Consider the following 14,643-nt stretch of genomic DNA (forward strand, 5'->3'; position numbering starts at 1 on the left):
AATTTTTGGTTTGGAAATCGAGCGGGAGTTTATTATTAATATTGATTTATGGGCCGAACCTATCAGGCCCTTTCCACTTTTAAAAGAGTAACAAATAATGTTAAACTTTTTAATTGGTCAAGTAACTTTCATTTTGTCACTTAAAAAAACTTTACAAAATGCTTTTATTCTGGTCATTCAAAAGCTAAATTTTTAATGACCGCTGACACATCATACTTTTTTACTATTTTTGACCTATCATTGTTCATCATCTTCTTCTTCTTTTTCCATACCTCTCTCGACTTTCCCCAACTATCTATCAACCATCACACCTCAAATGGCTCTCTCATCCCTTGCTCCTATCATTCACAACTACCATCAACAAATGAAACATGCAAGTGAGATTATGGATAAGATCAGGGCTTCGTAAAATTTAAGCAAGTGACAAATAAATTGTATAATGAACGAAGATTTCTAGGCAAAGGCATCATTGAAAATGTTTGAAAAGAGCAATCAATAACAATAACGATAATGAAAATTACATATAAGCCATTTCGCAAGCATCATAAAAAATTTGTGTCAATGAAATCAAACAATCTAAATGTGTAACCACTTATATATATGTCAAAAAGCATTTAGAAATAACGATAATATAGTATGTGTATTTTTCTAAAATGAATTGCGGTGTGTCACATCATTCTCTCCCATCAGATCAAGCAATGTCCTTATCACGTTATTCAAGTAAAACGTATCAATTAATTTCTTAAAGTTATTAGATAGAATAGCTCATCATGTCACTAATGATTATGACTCCAAAGATATGATAACTATTAGTAATTTGTCATCGCGTTGAAGTTCGCAAAATTCCCCCCTACATTCACAATAATGTAGGAGTGCCTCCAAAGCAAACTCGCAATTGCTGCCTATGGAGAGTGCCTACAATGGGGCCAAGTTTGTGTTATTTAAGATGTGGTTTAAAAGTTGGGTGAGGTTTTGAGAGAGAGTATAAAAGAAGAGTTTATTAGGAGAACAAGAGAAAGAAGAAGAAGAAGAGAGAGAGAAAGCGGTTGGAAGGAGAGAGAATAAAGAAAATAAGTTTAACTAATTTTTACCGTATGGCACAACATGATTAGTTAAGAATTTCTTTTAACGATGTAAATAGTTAGAGTAATTTGTGTAACAAGATCATAGTTTAAGTATCACTTTTGATAATAGAAAACCTTTTAAATATCTAAGTGTAAAAACCATTACGATTTGGAGTCAATTTTTATTTACAAACTTTAAAAACTTAAAAAAATTATTTATTGAATAAAATGTTGATTGAATAAAAATTATTGAATAAATAATTCAATGTAGGATTTCACATTAAATATTTTATGAACTAGGATGGATCCAAGGGGCACGAAGAGGCACCCTTGGAATTTTAAATTTTAAATTTTATATATAAATTATCATGTATTTTAAATATTATACTTCACCCTTGACCAAATTGTATTTCATATAATTCGCCTCTTAAGTCATAAGATTATACTTTATATTAACAAATTATTTTTCAATTTTAATTATATAACTTCAATAATAATAATCAAATATTGATGTATAATGGGCCTTAAAAGACCAAACTTAAAAGCCTAATATAGATTTTAAAGCCAAATTCCAGAATTAATTGATTTGGCTCATACTCATACATATTAGGTTAGTGATTTTTTTAGTATTTTGATTTGTATGTCTTACTAAGGAATTATCTTCCTCTAGTAAAGTGTCGACATTATCGAGAGAAAAAGAAAAGAGTTTGATGCCGAGACTGAGAGCACAGAGTAAAAAAATACAGATTATTTTTCACTCGGCTACTTACTATTTTTTTCTTTATTTATTTGACTTATTATTTTTTCTTTTTCCTTATATGTTGTTGTTTAATATATTATTACAGTCTTCAAGTTTTTCAACTAAATTATGGTCAACAAAAAGATCGAGTCTTTTTTCAAGAAAAGAGTGTTAGAAAGCAATAATGATCAATCAGTTCCTCAACATTCTGTATAAATAGCAGGATATACTAAATGTGATGCAGCTGGTGTCGTCAACTAAAATACTTCCTCAGAAATTCAGAAAACATGGGTGAGATCCTTTTTTTTTCTTGAGAAAGTGAAGTTATTAAATAATGAGATAGAAATCCCTAATTTAAGTGCTTCATACAAAGTTAGTCGAGGTCGGTCTCGCATCCAGAGAGATAACCTCACAATTGAGCATCACTCTCTTTTTGATATATTCATTCCTGGTATCGATTCGTTGCTAATAGAAATGAATTCTCGCTTTAATGATGAGGTAGTGGAGTTACTTGTTCTCAGCTCCGCTTTGGATCCATGCGATAATTACAAAGTTTTTTAGGTGGAAGATATCTGCAAGCTTATGAATGATTTTTATCCGACAATTTTATGAAGCAAGAAAAGCTACACATGAATATTCAATTAGAGCATTTTCAACTTAATGCTCATCAAAACACAGAGTTGCAGAAAGCTTCTACAATTGCTGAGTTGTGTCAAGTGCTAACTAAGACAAATAAGTCAAATATTTATCCTCTTCTTGATAGAATTATTTGTCCTGTGTTAACTCTTCTCGTGTCCACTGCAACAACCGAATAAGCATTTTCAACCATGAAAATTGTGAAGACAAGGCTTCGCAACCGAATGGAGGATGATTTTCTTTCAACTTACTTGGTGGCATACATCGAAAAAGAAATAGCTCGAGAATTTTCAACAGATTCTATCATTGATGAATTCGATCTTATGAAAAAGCGGAATGTGCAATTTAGGATGCCTAGTATTGAGAAATAAAACTAAGGCCAAGTTTTTTTTAATTTAAGTTTTGAAATTATAATGATATTTATGAAATTTTTAGTATAGTATTAGTTATGATCTTTTTTGCATATTGGAAAGAATTTAATTTTATATAATGTGATTTTTTTCTTTTAATTTTTTACGTTAAATCGTTCATGCTTTTTAAAAACATTAAATTAATTTGTTTGATAAGAAAAAAGTATCCGAGAATAATTAACACTTTTTACGTTAAAAAGTTGTTCGGATTTAGAAATTTCGCTCCCTTGTAGTAAAATCCTAGATCCGTTCCTACAAACCATTATCTATATTATTATGGATATTAAAAAAATAATGTGTATAATCCAATCATACATATAGTTTTCTACTTTCACATTTTTTTAGATATGATAACATATTATCTATTAACACGAAACAGTTGCTAAGTAACAAGCAAAGTAAGAGTAGAAGTGATTGTGAAAATAGGTTATGATAGCACAAAAACAAAGCAAGAGATAACAAAGCTTGTTTACACAGTTCGGTTTCCCTACGTCTGCAAAGCCTAAGTCAGTGAGAAGAATCCACTATCTCCAAATAATTACAACCAGTAAACCTAAATCTATCACATTACTGTGATGACTCCTAACTTTTGCACCTTTAAAGACTAGATCACTTGCTACTAAATTCTCCTATTAAGAACTTAGCCTGTAAAATCACAACACAAAGGTTTTACAATCACAAATGTACTCTAAAAAATAATGTTCCTTACTTGAACATATAAATGCTCTCTATAATCCGTACATAATTTATGCAAGTCTCTCAATTATATAGAGTTTTTGAGACTTGCTAACATAATGAAGATCCATCACAATCCCTATTGACCAACAACTAAAATGGCATAATACCATATAATATAAACAATCAAGGTAAACATGGATTGTTAACATTTAAGACTCCAACGTTTCAATCTGATCCAACTTCCTCGATTCAAAGGACTTGATCTAATCTAATCCAATCTTATAAATAAGTTTCAACAAGTGATATGATCTTCATCGATGGAATTCATTCATTCCACAATATCAGCTCAACTTAGAGATATGGTTTAATAAATTGTCAAATTTCCAAATATGGCAAATTGTTATTTTACCGCATTGGTTAAGGAAGTATTAATTATTTTAATAATATTATTAACTAAAACAATATATTACAAATTACCTTAGATGTAATTCTATCACAGTAAAAATATTGTTAATCCACTTATACCATTAATTTTTTTAAAAAATCATTGAATAAAAACATATTTTCAATAGACACATTAATTAATTTTATGAACCGATATTAATAATTTTATTATGAGGTATATTAGAAGTATAGCGTATAGAGTATAACGATATATGTACTTTTCTACTTTCATGTTTCTTTTCAATAAATATGAAAAAATATTATTAATATCATGATTAAACTAAAATTAAATTATAATTGTTTTATTAATAATATTAATTAAAATAATATATAGAAATCTCTACCAAAGCAAAAATATTACTTGTAACTTATAACATACAAGTTATTTATTTTACAACTCAAAATAATATTATCATTTAATGTATATATAATATAACTAATTTATTTACATTGATTTTTGAGACATCAAAGCAGAGTAAAATATATGGATACGCAACGTGCTCATATTTGAAACGTTGTACAATTACCATTTTTAGAGTATTATATACATTTACTTATCTTTTGATAATGATTACTTAAAGTGATTAATTTAATTTCAATGAAATTAAAAATAGTTATGGGAGTGAGTTCAGTTATTATAGTAGTGAAACCGAAAAATTATGTATTTGAGATTAAAATTAGTGGTTACATTTATAGATGAATAATTTTTTGGACCAATTACAAAAACGTCATGCCTCAAGCCAAAATTATCATGAGGTAAAGTCAGAACTATCATTGGTGAAAATTATCACTAATTAATTTAAAATAATTAAGTGATAATATTAAATGATTATTTTATCTTTAATTAAATAAATTAATAAAAGATAAATAATAAATAAAAGAGAACCATCTAATGAAGTTAAATTCTACAAGAACTCTTTTTTATCCAAGTAATTGACATTCTAAAAAAGGATCACCCCAAGCCATCTTACACACACAAGTTCAAAAATCCAAGACTTCTCTAAAGAAACTAAAGAACTTAAAGAAATTTTGACGAAAGTCATACTCGTTCACGAGAGAAGTGCCTTCTAATATAGTTCATTCGAGGGGAGGAAGTCAAAAACTGTTTTGTAAAGGAAGCCGTCATTCAATCCAATTTAACTGGATGAAGGAGGTCTAAACTCATTTTCAAGATTAAGTCTTGATGACCCTTGGAGCGAACTCAACCATCTAATATCAAATCTCAAAAACCCTTAGATCCAAACTTTCTCCAAACTCAACTTTAAGATCAAGTCTCGATGACCAAACGAACATTATTGATTCAAAATTAAGTCTCAAAGACTATCAAGCAATCATCTCGTCATACTCAATTTTAAGATTAAGTCTCAACAACCCTTAAAGCAACCTACATCATTTCAAAGGGATTCTCTTTATAACTAAAAAATATCCAAAAAAAAATTATAACTCTTTTCAAAATGTTAAGTCAATAGTCTACTCAAAATTTTTGTTTACAATATTAATTATATAATATTGAAGTATTTTAAAATAAAATAGTAAAACGCATATCTTCACGTAAATGTACGTGCTATGTCTTATTTATCGATGGGGTTTTATTATTTTTAATTCATTCAATTATATTCAATTAATTAATGGTTAATTAATATTATTTTTATTATTACATAATAATTTTAATGATAAATTTGGTAATTTTTTAGTTTAGTTTGATAAATTAATACAAATTAGTATCTAAATATTAATTTGGTAAAAATAAAATATAATAATTATAATATCTAAGTATAAATAGTATCTAATACAAATTGAACCTTTAACTTATCTTATTTTTTCCAATAATCAAGATTATCCCAAATTTAAAATTACCTTATTAAAAGTAGGCCCCACATTTTATATAAATATCCTAACCTCTTATCGACAATTCTAGCTTCGCCCCTAATGATGTGCAAGGAACCTTTCCCTTGTGTTGTAATACATATTGCCTCGGCACATGCCGGCAACAGTGGTGAACAAAAGAGAAGAGAAAACGATGGTGGCAGTTCTGGTTTTCAGAGAGAAGAGAAAGAAAAAAAAATGTTTTGTGATAATTATGAAGAAGTCTTTAAGCTTTAGTCAAAAGTAAAAAAAAAGTGACATGACTCGTCATTCAATTGGCTAATATGTCATATTATATCAGTAATCCGTTAGTTGATTAATGGAATTTTTAACGCAGTATTGATTAGTTCGAGCATTTATTTTAATTAGAGTGACTAAATTAAAAAAAGTTAAAGTGATGAAAATAGGATAAGTTTTATTTTAGAGTTGCTTGGACGTAGTTTATCCAAACTTTAAACTTATGCATGTATGCATTGTTTCACCAGTCTCGCGTGGGCCATTAATTACGACACTATTTCCGGATGTTGCTGAGGTGTGTCGTTTATGCTACGTTCACAATCTTTATATGTTACACTAATTAACTATTAACTAACTAATTGATGGAAAACAAATCTTTAATAGTTTTGTTTTTATTTTTAAACAACTTTATCAACAGTTATTTTAAAGAATATTTTTTTATGAATATATATATTAGATGTAAACATGTTTAAGATATTTGTAAAAGACATTCGAACGTTAGTTTATTATTTAAAATTATTTCTTTTGAAATTATAAAATTAATTTTAAACCATTCAATTATTGGCAAAAAAATTCATTTAGTTAAAATTAAAAATAAAAAATAAATTTGCCCTAAAAATAATTTAACCTAAAGCTATAATCAAACAAGATATACAAGAGCGTCTCACCCTTTAGGTACCAAATTTCTTTCTCTCTAAGTGTAGCTTTAAAGTTACTGAGAAAAAAGCACACACAGAGAGAATTTGGCAATTCATTAGCAGAGGTGATATATATATACATACATACATATAATAAAAAGAAAAGGGTTTCCTTGGAGGAAGAAGAGAAGCATAGAAGAGTGGAGTGGAAATGGAAAAGAGTGAAGAAGAAAAGATCGTGATTGTTGGAGGAGGAATATGTGGACTTGCCACTGCTCTTGCTCTTCACAGGTTTATCTATTTATCTACCATTTCTTCTCTTCTAGTTTCTTTTGCTTCCATACTTAATTTCAGATGCATCAAAATATTTTTTATAATATAGTTTTATATTTTTATAATTAAATTTAAACCAATTGATTATGTAATATTTTAAGTTAATTTTTTATACAAATATTTTTTTGAAGTGTTATTATTATGAATAAAGTAAATTCATACAAATATAAATACATATTTCGAGCGGCTATAATTTAAAATCAAAATCATACAAAGCATAATAGATAAAGAATCGAACAAAACTCATCCATAACATGTAATCCCCACATTGTAATTGCACATAGTGAGACTTGAACCTGGGTGCTTGAGGATCCAAGATTTTGGTCTTAATCAACAATGCCAAAGTCTCATTGGCTTTTATACATGCTAGAAATTCTATCACACATATATGTGTGCGTAAATTACGTCCTTAGAATATAGAGGGTGTTTAAAAACAACATAAAAAAATAGTGAAATGTGTGATTTGAAGCTAATTAATAATAATAACACATGAAATATGTATAAATATGCATAATAAAATTAAAATGTATAAAAAATAAAAACTTTTCGGTTAAGTGATAAAATTAAGGTTTTACCAATGCAATTGGTGTGAGTTCATATCATATTTTTATTTTGTTTTTCAGAATAGGTATAATGACTTTTTTCCTCCAACTTTACAAAAAAGTCATTTTAACCATCCATTTAATTTTTCACATCTTTTAGCCATTGAACTTACATTTTTGTAAAATAACCCAAAATAGATGGAAAAATTAACGTTTGTTAACTTTGCTAACGTGGTATACACATATATTGCCATGTGGATAGCATGTCAACATTTAATTAATTTTAAAATTTTAAAAATATATTTTTAAAATTTTATACTTCTTTAATATTTTAACGGTTTTAATTTTTTAAAATAATTTTTATATTTTTAATTTTAAAAATTAATTAAATTCTAACGTGTGATCCATATGACAATCGCGTGTATACATTAACAAAGTTAGCAAATGTTAACTTTTCTATTTATTTTGGGGTGATTTAACAAAAATACAAGTTCAAGGGCTAAAAGAGGCGAAAATTTGGCTAAAATGATTTTTTTTTTGTAAAGTTGGAGGATAAAAAAGTCATTGTACCTTTAAAAAAAATTAAAGTACCGTTGAATAATATAACTTAGTTTAATTATGAAATGACATTTTATAATTTTCTAACTAAGTTGATGCTCGGTTAACTCATGACACTAACTCAATTAAGGGTTAAATAATGGTATAAATATTTTATGTCGAATTTGTTGTGTTTATACTATTTTTCTTGAGAACTCTCACAATTATATATATTTTTATCCAAAATACAATATCATGTGTCAACTTTTATATAATGTAGTTATACATATAAAATTTTGATTTTAATGAAACACCACACAGCGCATTTGGCATCATGTAATGTGAATGTAAATGCAGGAAAGGCCTAGAAAGTATAGTATTAGAAAAATCAGAGAAGTTGAGAGCCACCGGAGCTTGTATTATAATGCAACCAAACGGGTGGCGAGCTCTCCATCAACTCGGCATTGCCTCTAAACTTCGGCAAACTGCTCTTCCTATACAATCGTAAGATTATTCATTTTTCTCTACTTATATATATTTTTAAAATTTAATTTTAACAAGGGTTTTATTTTATTTCTTTAATAAATGTTTGGTTTTCATTTTCCCCAGAAAATTGTTTATATTTTGACCAAATAATAAAAGTAAAATTTTAAGCTTAAAAAAACCAAGTATTTAATTTGACTATGATTTTGGTTCCATGTAGGGGACATTACATTACGGTTAAGGATGGTAAGCACACAGGTTTGCCGGTTGGGTAAGTTTACCGTTCTTGTATTTTTTGGTTAGACTTTTCAACACTTTCCAAATAAAAATGCAATTATTGTTAATTTATAATTGTACAAAACCAAGATTCCCATATCATACTAAAATACATGTACTATATATAATGGAATCAATGGTTTTAAATTAATTAAAGAGATAAAGCCAATGTAGCTGGGTTCGAATGGCAGAAATGGTGGTGAATGTAGATGCTTGAGACGCAGTGACTTGATGAAGACATTAGCTGAGGAATTGCCACCAAATACCGTCCGCTTGGGATGCAAAGTGGTTTCCATAAAAGTAGATGCCAACACGTCTGCTTATTCCATTCTTCATCTACATGATGGAACTATGCTCATGCCCAGGGTATATAAATACTTTATATATGCTCTGGGGTCGATATTCGATCTGTCGGATCATTCATATAAAGGTGGATGCATGCATGCAGGTTATAATTGGATGTGATGGTGTGAACTCAGTGGTTGCAAGCATTGTTGGACTAAACTCGTCGAGGCATTTCTCTACATGCGCCATTAGAGGTGTGACTCATTATCAAACACTTCATCCATTTGGCACCGCCTTCTATCTTTTCGACAAAGATGGTGTTCGCCTTGGACTTCTGCCCATCAATCACAATGACGTCTATTGGTTTTTAACTCGGAAACTAACTTCCACAGGTACTTTATTCACTTTTTCATCACATCAAATGTCGTCATGGTTTTCAGCCCATGATCGAAGCTGATCGGGTTTATGTATAATATTGACGCATTAGCTTAAATTTGATTTAATTCGAAGCCTTTAAACTTAGACTGATCCAATAGTGGAACCCTTGTTCAGGTCTAATTTTTAGACAGATTTCCAAATTCTATAAATGGTTTAAATTTAGCAGATTCAATGGTTTCGAAAGACCAGAGGCTCATCAAAGAGTCAACTGTGGAAGCAATAAAGGGTTTCCCTAACCACATAACGGAGATGATAAACAACAGCGACGTCGACTCCTTACATCTGACTGATCAAATGAGGTATCGAGCACCTTGGGATTTGCTTCGAACCAAATTTTGTAAAGGGACGGTGACACTCGCCGGGGATGCGTTGCATGCAATGGCTCCATTCCTCGCACAAGGTGGGTCCGCATCGTTAGAGGATGCGGTTGTGCTTGCCAGATGCTTATCGCAAAACATGGGCATCTCCCTTGATCCAACCGGTATGAAAGCAGCAAGGGCAGCGTTAGATCAATATGCTAAGGAGCGAAAAATGAGAGTGTTTTGGTTGTCTTTGGAAACTTTTGTGGTGGGAACCATGCATGATACTTCTGCTTTGCTGGTAAGAGGCTTATGCATTATTACCCTAATTATTCTGTTTAGAGACAAAATTGCTAACACCCGCTATGATTGTGGACGTCTTTGAGTAGCTGGAAAATCACACGTGGTACCCACAACATGTTTGAATTTATGCGTCTCTGGGATGTTAATGCACTCGAACTATTATTTGTTGGTGAATAGAAGTGACGAAACAACTCGGTCTCCTCACTTTGAAACGTATCATTTTATTAACATTTTTAGAAAACATTTTCAATTTATCCGTCTACATTAAAGTAGCCGGTGGCTGACCTTCTGTATGAGACGTCGCACGACTTTAGGGGAAGCATTTACTTTCAACACTCAAACTGAGAATTTCAAATAATTATCCAAAATGCTAAAACGAAATAGTAAGAAAATTAAAAGTAATTACTCTAGTTGAGTCCCTGGCTTAGATGCAAATCCATCTTCAAGATAGAGTTCTAAGGAAATTTAATTTCTCTATTATCTCTATCTAATAAATTTCAAATTAACATTGTAAATTACAAGTTTTTGGACTGTATACTAGGTCAGCAAGCTTCAAGAAGCTTTTTAGAATGTTTTAAGAATTGAGTCAATTTTATTGAATTGAGTAAGTTCAATTTACTCGTTTTAAATTATTATGCGTGCTTTGATCATGAATCGGTGTGGTTAGAATTTAACACCAACATAAGGCAAAATCAACAGAAGAAAAAGCAGCGAATATATAAATTATGTATTGAACTACAGTCTAATTAATTTATAAGGTTGTAAATGAACTGGGTTTGAACAAAATTTAGATTATGATATTGTGCTTAAGTGTCCACTTCCTTTAACCATTGCCAGACTGGCTACTTTCTATATTTAGATGATTGAAAATTTATTAAACCAGATTTTTTAGGTTGAACTGAGATCGTGGATTATATTAACCGATCAATGAAGATCATATCACTTGGAGAAACTTATTTGGAGAATCGAATTGGATTAGATCGAGTCTATATAATCCATTGGATTGAGGAAGTTGGATCGAATTGGAACGTTAAAGTCGTTTTTGCCAGCAATCCTTGCTTACCTTGTTTTGTTATTATTATATTGTATTCGACTAGTTTAGCTGTTGTTTAGTAAGGATTATACTATATCTTCATTATGTTAGCAAGTCTTAATAAACTGTAAATCCCCACACCCGATTTGGTTGTTGGATTCGAATGTGTGATGTCACATTATGTTACCAAAGCAACTTAGGCTAATTTACTTCATAAACATATCATTCAATGCACAAATATCATTTATATCAATTGAATCATCCATTTTAATCACAACCTTACATATATATAGCGTTTAATAATTTAATTAATCAATTTATGGATTTAAGATAAGTCAATTTGGGAGTTGGGAATCAAATCCAAACTCAATTTCCAAAATTTCTATGCTATGTCTCGAGACATTCGAATGCATGTCGAGACAAGCTTCCCCTGTTTTCTTATTTTAGTTTCAATGTTTGACTGTCTCGAGATAAAAGGTCATTGTCTGAAGACCTAGAATAGGGAAAAACTAATTTAGCTTCGATATGCTCTTGTCTTGAGATAAAGACAAAGGCCACTTTGTATTGAGACATAAGCTCAGTTGTCTTGAGACCTCTTAAGCTGGTCTCAAGACTAAGCCTATTACAACACCTTAAAATGGCAAATTTACTCTTAGGGTCTCGAGACATGTTCTTCTTGTCTCGTGACTAAATAGTAACTTTACCTAATTTGAGCATTTTAAACCCTATAATTCATTCCAATTTATACCTAAAAAATGTCCAAACATAGTATCGATGTATAGCCATCAATTCACCACATGAAATCACATTCAACAACATCAAAGCCAAGGTTCTAATGCATCAACATATAGTCAACCAATTTGCATATTCAATGTCTATAAGATCAAGCATAATAACTTCTAAATCACAAGATTAAGTTCAACTTTCAGACCTTAAACCAAAATACCAAAACTTTAGCTTATTAACAAGCCACAAAATTATCCTAGGTACATGTCATATACCAAAACATATATAAATACAAAAAAGGTGTTAAGATGATTTCCGATATGAGCTATTGATTTGGATGCTTGACCACTTTAAATATATGGAAATTCTCATTTGAAACCTGCGCATGAAAATAAACATAACCGTACACTAAGTATTGAATACTTAGTGGTGTTAATATAATTCAAAATCAATACATTAAGGCTAATTAAAGCAAATATATAAATATGACATTAAATACACTAATTTTAATTTTATCACGAAAATCATTAATCATATAATTCCCAACTTTTTATTCAATACTTATCTTAATGTCTCATAGTTTCATATATTGATGTATTTAATATTCCAACATGCTTTTCATTGTAACATCCTCAAAGTATAAAAGGTGTGGTTCAGTGGCGTGTCGGGTTAGAAAAATTAGAGAATTTTCGAAAATTGATTAAATAGGAATTTTAGAGTAAAATTATATAAAGTAACTAGAGTTGATAGAAATTAGAAATAATTTCGGGATAGAAAAATTTGATTTGAGGTAATGACTAAATTGTAGAAAAACGAAAAGTAGTGGGGCAAAAGAGTGAAAATTAAAAAGTTAAGTTAGAAACATAGGAATAGATGGAAAACAAGGAAGGATTAGGAATAAATTTTACCAAATAAAATGTGATTCATGCATGGGAACTGTAACAAGCTAAACCTGATCCTTTAGGAGGATCCAAGTATGTCGTGTCACTTCTTAAAAACTATTTATCTTTAAAAACTGTATCTAGCATAGACTTAGTAAAATTGTAGTTCTAGTTATCTTTTATAGAATAGAATATAAACCATATAACATTCAAAATATAATGAAACACATTCATTAAACAAACTATAGCACTTTAAAACTATTCTAATTTCAATGAGTTTTCAATAAAAACATAGCTTGTTTATCTAACGTTTTATATACAAGTTTCTTCTCAAAATAGACATCTAGACATTAGCCCCCTCATGTCATGCATAGTACAAAATAACAGAAGTCTCACAGTAGCAGATGTCTTTTAGTGTAATCCAACAAAAATTCATTTTCTTCAACAGCAAGCCTGATAACGAAAGGTAACTAAGTAAGTTTAAAAGAACTTAGAGAGTTCCAGATGAAAACATTTAACTATTTACTAATACTTCAAGCAGATCCTTTTATAACTGCAACCACAATCACACAACTCGCCAAAGGTAACTAAGTAAGTTCAAAAGAACTTAGAGAGTTCTAGATGAAAAATTTAACTATTTACTGATACTTTAAGCAGATCCTTTTATAACTGCAAGCACAATCACACAATTCGCCAGATGACGAGTACCATGCTTAGACAAACTATATGCTAGTTTACTTATCCTTTGGCAAATACAATACACCAACATAACAGTACAAACAAACCTTCTTCATGTTAGCCACATACCTAGATTCATAGTCAGATTCAAATAATTTATTTCTATTCATATACATTCTCCCCTTTTACTCCACATATCATAATCATTTGGTTTCATATACTTTATCGTGATTTGCCAATCTGGTTTGCAATATTCATTTGCCTTACCAGAGGCTACACAATCATTTTCATGTATCGCGATCTGCCAGTTCGATGTACATTTCATCGAAGGCTATGCTATGAACATATCTCCTTAACACCATTTCCATATATCAGTCTGTATCATATCATTCTTTTCAGATATATAAGGTAGTGGCTTAAACATGAAGAATGGTTCTTGCACCTTATCACATACATAACAGACCCAGACTGACAACTTTGGAAAATCCCTTAATCACTTTCACACTTTACACTTTCTCAGAATATGAATACTTACTTTACATGAACTAGAAAAAAAACAAAGAATATTACAACACATGGAAGTAAGAAGGAACTCACCATAAAATACAACAAAGTCTATATAGTAGGACCTTTGCCTTTGTTACTCGGGCCTTCAGTAGCGCCTTGAGCTAAAATCTGGATAATTAAACTTATTAGATTACTACTACATTGAATCCAAACATGCATGTAAGAAAAATTAACACTTAACCCAAACTCAGGAAGTTTCCTTCTTTACATACTAATCTGACACTAATACATGCAGAGCTAAAAACATGTAAATAACTATGAAAATAACCTAGGGTTCATCAGTATTTACCAGAGAGCTAAACAAACATAGGAGTTGGCTGAATACAGCGAACCCAACCTCAATAATGTTTCTGGACTTAAATTTTGAGAGAGAGTGCAGAGGAAATTAGGGAGGAAGATGAATGAAAAAAACACAAATTATCAGTGAAAATTTTGATATCCTTATATACCTAAGCACAGAGACAAGGTTTAGTAGAAGAATAAGATTATTCTGCTAACACCCTTAATCATTGTGATTAAGTGCTGTTATCATAATTTAAGTCTTATTAAT

At 30.0% G+C, this 14,643-nt stretch overlaps 1 protein-coding gene across 1 annotated transcript; it reads left to right on the top strand.

Annotated features, from left to right (window-relative positions):
* The first annotated feature begins 6,923 nt into the window (after positions 1-6,923).
* LOC105803634 (monooxygenase 1) lies at positions 6,924-10,458 on the top strand. Its single transcript, XM_012635928.2, has 6 exons — positions 6,924-7,003; positions 8,482-8,628; positions 8,828-8,878; positions 9,075-9,249; positions 9,332-9,560; positions 9,773-10,458. Exons 1-6 carry the CDS (start codon positions 6,924-6,926, stop codon positions 10,288-10,290), a joined length of 1,200 nt encoding a protein of 399 aa, XP_012491382.1. The 3' UTR covers positions 10,291-10,458.
* Positions 10,459-14,643: the final 4,185 nt, after the last annotated feature.

The sequence above is a fragment of the Gossypium raimondii genome, chromosome 11, assembly GCF_025698545.1.
Source record: "Gossypium raimondii isolate GPD5lz chromosome 11, ASM2569854v1, whole genome shotgun sequence".
Lineage (NCBI taxonomy): Eukaryota > Viridiplantae > Streptophyta > Magnoliopsida > Malvales > Malvaceae > Gossypium > Gossypium raimondii.

Coding starts and splice junctions, on each gene's coding strand:
- LOC105803634 (XM_012635928.2), top strand. CDS start 6,924: ATGGAAAAGAGTGAAGAAGAAAAGATCGTGATTGTTGGAGGAGGAATA. Junction 7,004..8,481: donor ACTGCTCTTGCTCTTCACAG/GTTTATCTATTT, acceptor ATGTAAATGCAG/GAAAGGCCTAGAAAGTATAG. Junction 8,879..9,074: donor CACACAGGTTTGCCGGTTGG/GTAAGTTTACCG, acceptor TTCGAATGGCAG/AAATGGTGGTGAATGTAGAT.